Source organism: Nicotiana tomentosiformis, chromosome 7 (genome assembly GCF_000390325.3).
Source record: "Nicotiana tomentosiformis chromosome 7, ASM39032v3, whole genome shotgun sequence".
Taxonomy (NCBI): domain Eukaryota; kingdom Viridiplantae; phylum Streptophyta; class Magnoliopsida; order Solanales; family Solanaceae; genus Nicotiana; species Nicotiana tomentosiformis.
In genome coordinates, this window is record NC_090818.1 from 36,333,122 (window position 1) to 36,340,201 (window position 7,080).

At 37.5% G+C, this 7,080-nt stretch overlaps 1 protein-coding gene across 1 annotated transcript; it reads right to left on the minus strand.

Moving 5' to 3' along the window:
* Positions 1-3,426: 3,426 nt before the first annotated feature.
* Positions 3,427-4,312, minus strand: LOC138895480 (uncharacterized). The gene is made up of 2 exons (XM_070180169.1): positions 4,178-4,312; positions 3,427-4,086 (listed from the first exon to the last, which is right to left on the minus strand). Exons 1-2 carry the CDS (start codon positions 4,310-4,312, stop codon positions 3,427-3,429), a joined length of 795 nt encoding a protein of 264 aa, XP_070036270.1.
* Between the last annotated feature and the right edge of the window lie 2,768 nt (positions 4,313-7,080).

The following is a 7,080-nucleotide window of genomic DNA, read 5'->3' on the forward strand; positions in this document are numbered from 1 at the left end:
TAGTCAATGCCTTCTTCTTGATTATATCTCTGAACCACCAGTCTAGCCTTGTTCCTTGTAATATTTCCTTGCTCATCCAGTTTGTTCCTGAACATCCATCTGGTACCTATAACAGTTCTATTTTTGGGTCTTTTAACCAGATGCCAGACCTTATTCCCCTGAAATTGACTCAGCTCCTCTTACATGGCTATTATCCAATCTGGGTCCTTTAAGGCTTTCTTTATATTTTTAGGCTTAATCTGTGAGAGAAATGCAGTGAGTGTGCACAGGTTTCTCAAAGATGATATGGTTTGCACTCTTGCATTTGGATTAGAGATGATATTCTCAAGGGAATATGAGCTTTGATGTTTCCATGGCCTAACGTGCATACCTTGAGATGGTTAGGGAGTGGTGTGACCCAAAGGGCCAGTGCCAATGGGTGCAGCTACATATGTCTGAGTATTAGTCAGTGTAGTTTCCTCTTCTTCCTGTTCTTCCTGATCACTTTCATCTCCCTCAAGATTACCTGATTCCCATTTAGGTTGTTGTTTAGATTCTCCAGAAGTTCCTTCATCAGTGAGCCCTATATCATAGTCTGTATCTTGTAAATCTTTCTCAATCATGTTGTTAGATTCATAAAAAATAACATGAATATTTACTTCAACACATATAGTTCTTTTATTAAATACTTTGTAAGCTTTACTATGTGGTGAGTAACCCAAGAAAACTCCCTCATCACTTCTATCATCAAACTTACCTAGAGCTTCCTTGCCATTATTGTGCATAAAACATTTACACCCAAAAGCTCTTAGGTGAGTGATATTGGGCTTTCTTCCTCGAAGTAACTCATAGGGAGTCTTCTCAATAATAGGTCTAACCATGCACTTGTTTAACAAGTAGAAAGCAGTATTAACTACCTCATCCCAAAAGCTCTTAGGTAGTCTACTAGCAATTAGCATAGAATCACCTGAACTTTTAAAATTTCACTTAAACTTTTATCTCTGATGTCGCAGATCAGTCCTGCCCATATCTTCTAGAGATCTATTCATTCTTTCCACTACACTATTTTGTTGTGAAATTCTGAGTGCAGAGAAGTTATGATCAATGTGATGAGTGCTACAAAATTCCAGAAATTTAGCATTTTCAAATTTGGTCACATGGTATGTTCTTATACTTGATACAACACTCCCTAGTTTCTGTTGAATCATTCTGACAAACACACAAAAGACATCAAAAGTTTCATCCTTAGATGCTAGAAACAAGGTCAATGTGTACCTAGAGAAGTCATTAACAATCACAAACACATACTTCTTTCTCCCCTGCTCTTAACGATCCACATAGGTCCATGTGAAGAGTTTCCAGGGGTTTGGAGGTACTGACAACTTTCTTAGATTTAAAGAATGACCTTATATGTTTATATCTGACACAAGCATCATAGACTTTGTCGGATGTGAACTCAACTTTTGATAGCCTAAGAACCATGTCCTTTGCTGCCAGCTTGTTGAGTTGAGACAGACTGGCATGTCCCAGTTTTTTATGCTACAATAGTGGATCATCTTTCACTACACTTAAACATGCATGCTCACTCTCAGGAAGATATATAATGGATATCTTGTAGACATTGTTATGTTTCTTGCCTTTCAAAACAATTTCATTTGTATCCAGCTTAGTGATAGTATAGATTGTGGAATTAAACTTTACCTCATTGCCTTTATCACACATTTGAGAAATACTGAGAAGATTGTGTTTAAGTACCACTACACAATACACATCTTCTATAACATGAGAGAGTGACTTACCAATCTTACCAGTACCTGTTATTTGTCCTTTCTTCCCATTTTCAAATGCACACTCCCTCATTGGAAGGCTGTCGGTGAGAAATTTTTTTTTTCTCCAGTCATATGTCTTGATCATCCACTGTCTAGATACCAGTCTTGATTATTTCCTCTCACTTTAGCCTGCAACTAAAATCAAAAGTTAGTCTTGGGAATCAGACAAGCTTTGGTCCCTTTTTGTTGAAAAATGATGAATTAAATCTCTTCTTGCCTAGAAGGGGAGAGTGTTAAATGTGCTTTTCTTATTGATCTCAATCCAATTAGCTTGAACAGGGGGGATTGATTTTGGGTTTTTCATCCTTCTCCACATATTTAATTAACCCGGAGATATTTTTGAATTGAGCATGAATTAAGACAGAGCAAGTATCTTTGAAATTCCTACCTTCCCACAATGAGTGCACATCTTAATATCATAAATTCCTACATACGTGGGATCAAACCTAGGTGTAGGTTTCTTATAACCAATTCGTGATTTATTAGTGCTGTAATTTTTATTTAGCCAATGCAGTGCATCAGAGGATTTATGCCACTTGCTTAGCCTAGATAGTTCATACTTTGCTTTTTCAAGGTTCTCTTACAGTAGTTTATTCCTGTAGTCAGCATCATACAAACTATTTTTGAGCTCTTTCAGTTTCTTTTGAAGATTATTTTGCAGATCACTCATTATTCTCTTGCCATTTGCAACAGACTACTGCTCACTATTAGAAGTGAGCTCAAGAACTTGGTCCTCAAGATGTTTGACTATCCTTCAAGATCAGCTTTGTTAGATTCAAATTTTTTAAGATCAAGCTTAACACATGAAAGATTGCTTACTAACTATTCATTTCCAGCACGTAACTTATCCATCTCACTCATCATGGTAACTATTATGGCCATCAACTATTTTTAGACATAACATGGATATTTTCTTTCAAGTTAAAGATACTTACCTGATTTGATTCATCTTCATCCTCTGAGTCGCTCTTAGCCATCATTCTTGTCACTTCCTCTTCTATCTGGCTTTCTTCAATTGCTATTAGGGCAACCTCAATGTCTTCATTTCCAAAATCAGCCTCCAAAGTCCTCCATATATCACGAGCAGAGACACAAGAGGATACCTTGTAGAGAACACTCCTTGGTAGACTTCTTTAGAGAAGATCCTTCGCCTTAGCATTTTTCTGGATCATGTGACGATCCTCAACATCATATTCCTTCTCTATCTTGACACTCTTATTTCCATCACTATCCACTTTGGCAGGTGTAATTGGTCCATGATTGAAAATTATCCATAGATCAAAATTAGTATCCTGAAGGAACGCTTTCGTACGTATCTTCCATTCATCATAGTGGTGTCCATCAAAAGGAGGGGGTCTTCCTATATGCATTCCTAGCTGTACAGGGGGTTCAACTTCAGCAACTTTGTGTGCATCAATCACAGCATAAAGACTAATAGCCTTGTCCTCTTTCTCCTCCTCTTTATCACTTCCATTGTCTTCATATGCTGCTAGAAAGGCTTGTTTCATGGCCTCAGTGAACCCCTTGCCTAGGATTTTGCCTTTGTTTAGGCCTCGCTCTTTCATCTTTTCTATTTTCTCCTTTTCAGCTCTTTCTTTCATTCAATTTCCCACATTGGTCAGTCTTTGAAAATGTGATCCAGTTTGTTACACTTGTAACACCCATCGTATGAAGACTTGTCAATCTGCTTAGGTTTGCCACAGTTTTCTCTCTTAGATGCATTTTTGGAAGTCTTCATGAACTTCTTGAACTTAGTGAACATTGCTAGGTCCAGTTCATCATTGTCAGACTCATCTTCTTCGGATACCTTAAGAACCAAGGCCTTATCCCTCTTTGGTTCCTCCTTGCGTAGTTCCAGCTTTCTCATATAATGAGTTTTTAAGTTCCCAATCAACTCGTCCAGTGAAATCTTATCCAACTCCTTTGCTTTCTGGATGGCTATGACTTTTGATTCCCATGAAGCAGGGAGAATCCTTAGAATCTTGTTAACCAGCTCTTTAGAAGTAAATACCTTTCCCAATGGCTTTAGTTCATTTGTTATTATGGTGAACCTAGTCATCATCTCCTGAATAGGTTCAGACTGCTTCATAGAGAAGAGCTCATAGTTTATCGTGAACAACTCAATCATTGATCTCCTCACTTGATTTGTTCCTTCATGAGCAGTTTGAAGTGCATCCCAGATCTCTTTTGCATTGGAGTATACAGATATCCTATTGTACTCATCAGGACCAAATCCACAGATGAGGATTTCTTGGCCTTTGTGTTCTTTTCTATCATCCTGAAATCTGCTGCTACAAATTCAAAGGGGTCTTTGGGAATATTTTCATTTTGCTTATTTGTTTGGTATGAGTTAATGGTCCTCGATTCACTATTGTCCATAGTTCATAGTCCTCAACCGTTAGGAAATCCTCCATTCTTGCCTTCCACCAACTGTAGTATTTTTCGTTGAATAGAGGTGGTCTAGTAGTTGATTGTCCCTCGTTAATTCCAGGCGGAGCACTCATTTTGCTTCCAAGATCTCTATAAGTGTTAACTAAGTTTGAGAAAACCTGCTATGATACCAATTATTAATTTGAGTGCCTTCCTAACTTACTAAAGAACTTAGTTTTTTGCCTTACTCCTTCCGCGTAAATAAAATAAACAGAAAAAAACAAGAACATCAATTTTTATGTGGAAAATCACCCGGCTCAAAGGTGCAAAAATCACGACCTATCACATAAGATTTTAACTTCAACTTCACTAGAAAAAATGAGACAAATGAACTAATTACAAGACTTGTAAACCAATACCCATACAATTCTCCTACTTCAACTACTTGAATGAATTACAAGTTACTCTAGCTTGCACACTCAAAGAATTACTCCAACTAACAAGCTTTGAATGACATCTTGATTACAACTCGATTTTCTAATACACATGAACTAACAGACTCAAGAAAAATATTGACACTAATGATCGGCTTGAGCGTTGAACTTGAAATGCAGTATTTTGTTCCTCAGTTAATATGCAAAAGGATAATCTTCTCAATCCATGGAGAAAGTATTTAACTTCCTAATACTTCGAGATCTTTAGGAGTCCTGCACACAGTCAACTTGTTGTTTGATACCAGTCCTAAAGTTTCAAAGACTCCACGAATCTTGTGACTCTTGTCTATCACTTATGGGAGCAGATATTCTTGGACAACAATCCTTATCACATCAAGAGCCCTTTCTAGCAATCTCGGACTATAGTAACTTTATGTAAAATGTCATGACCCAAAAACCAACTAGTCGTGATGGCACATAACCTAACCCGCTAGGTAAGCCAATTGATACTAAACCAATTCTAATGAAATTTAATGAGATAAATAAATAAAAGAAAATATCTGAATCTTATATATTTCCCAAGGACTTGTAGTACAAATCATGAGCTTCAAAGATTTAGAGTTTACAAAGCTAGTGTAAAATAAATACATCATTTGTCTGAATTATACATAAACAGATTTTTCATAAGTCTAGAGCTACCATGAACAAGGTACAGAAGTGTAGTATGAGTACAACTGACCCCATGTACTCAATAAGTAACAAACCTAACCGTAGGTTAAAAGTAGTGACGAGCTGGGACAAGGGTCAGAGTCCAACTCTAATAACCAGAAATAGTGCATAACAATATAGTAAAAAAGGTACACAAAGTAACTTAGAGATATGATGCTCGGTTCATTCACAGTTACGGAAAAATCGGCATGCTTTTCAAGTATAACAGTAAATCCCAAATCTTTCACCAAAAATATCAAAAGTATGAGTAAGTTTGAAAACTGTAATTTTTTCCAAAGCTTTCAACAGGTAAATGTTTCATTTTCAAATGGCATGAGGAAAATACATCTCTATGCCTACATGTCAATATGTATGAGAAGTCATGAATGACGTGATACCGTACAACATGAGAAAAATACATTTTTATGCAAGTATGTCAAGTGTGCATGTCGAATACGATGCAACTCAGTGATAAAACCATATGCATACTTTCAGAGTATCAATTCACTCAGTTCTCCCAGTCACTCATTCCTCATAGTCACTCAGTCCTCACAGCCACTTAGTCCTCATAGTTACTCAATCCTCCCTATCACTCGACACTCGTACTCGACACTCGCACTCAGTAGGTATCTGCACTCACTGGGGGTGTGTACAGACTCCGGAGGGGCTCCTTTAATCCAAGCGCTATAATAAGCCAATCATGGCATAAATTAAATAACATGCTATGGCGTGCATCCCGCTCTATAAATATCACTCACAAACAGGCCATCAGCCTCACTCAGTCATCAATCTCTCCAGTCTCTCGCGCCCACAATGTCATGAAAGATCAACCCAAAAATAATGATGTGATGTATCAATAAATGGTAACGGAGACTGAGATATGATATGTAGATGAAGGCGTATGACTGAATATGTAATTTCAATAAAAACAGGTAATTAAACAGCAAAAATGACCCAAGTGGGTCCCAACAAGATAAGCATATAGCCTAGATATGATTTCTACCATGGATCACATCTCAATTACTCTAGCATATAGAGATTTCATGGATACAAATAACGTAGGTGACTACACAGTACCAGAGAAATAACCGAGTCACAGTTCACACGGTGCACGCCCACACGCCCGTCACCTAGCATGTGCATCACCTCAACACCAAATACATATCACGTATATTCGGGGTTCATATCCTCAGCACCAAGTTTAGAAGTGTTACTTACCTCGAACAAGCCAAATCCAACACCGAGCAAGCCAAACGATGCTCTAAAAATGCCATCACGCGTGTACCGACCTCCAAACGGCTCGAAACTAGCCAAAACCAACTCAAATTCGTCAAATAAAGCCTAAGGAAACAATTCCAATTGATAAAGGTCGAATCTTTACTCAAAAGCCCAAAATCAACCAAAAAGTCCAACCCGGGCCCGCGTCTCGAAACTCGACGAAACTTATAAAATCTGATAACCCATTCTATTACGAGTCCAACCATACTAGTTTCACTCAAATCCGACTCCAAATCGATGATCAAAACTCAAAAATTCACTTTATAAAATTTTAGACAAAACCCCCCCAAATTTCACTTTTGAAATCATCAACCAATTGCCAAAAACAAAGATAAATTCATGAAATATAATAAAAAAAAATGAGTAGAGAACACTTACCCTAATCCATGTGGTGAAAATTACTTCAAAAACCGTCCAAATCCGAGCTCCCCAACTCAAAATATGACCAAATGAACAAACCCTTGATTTATATGCTTCCACCC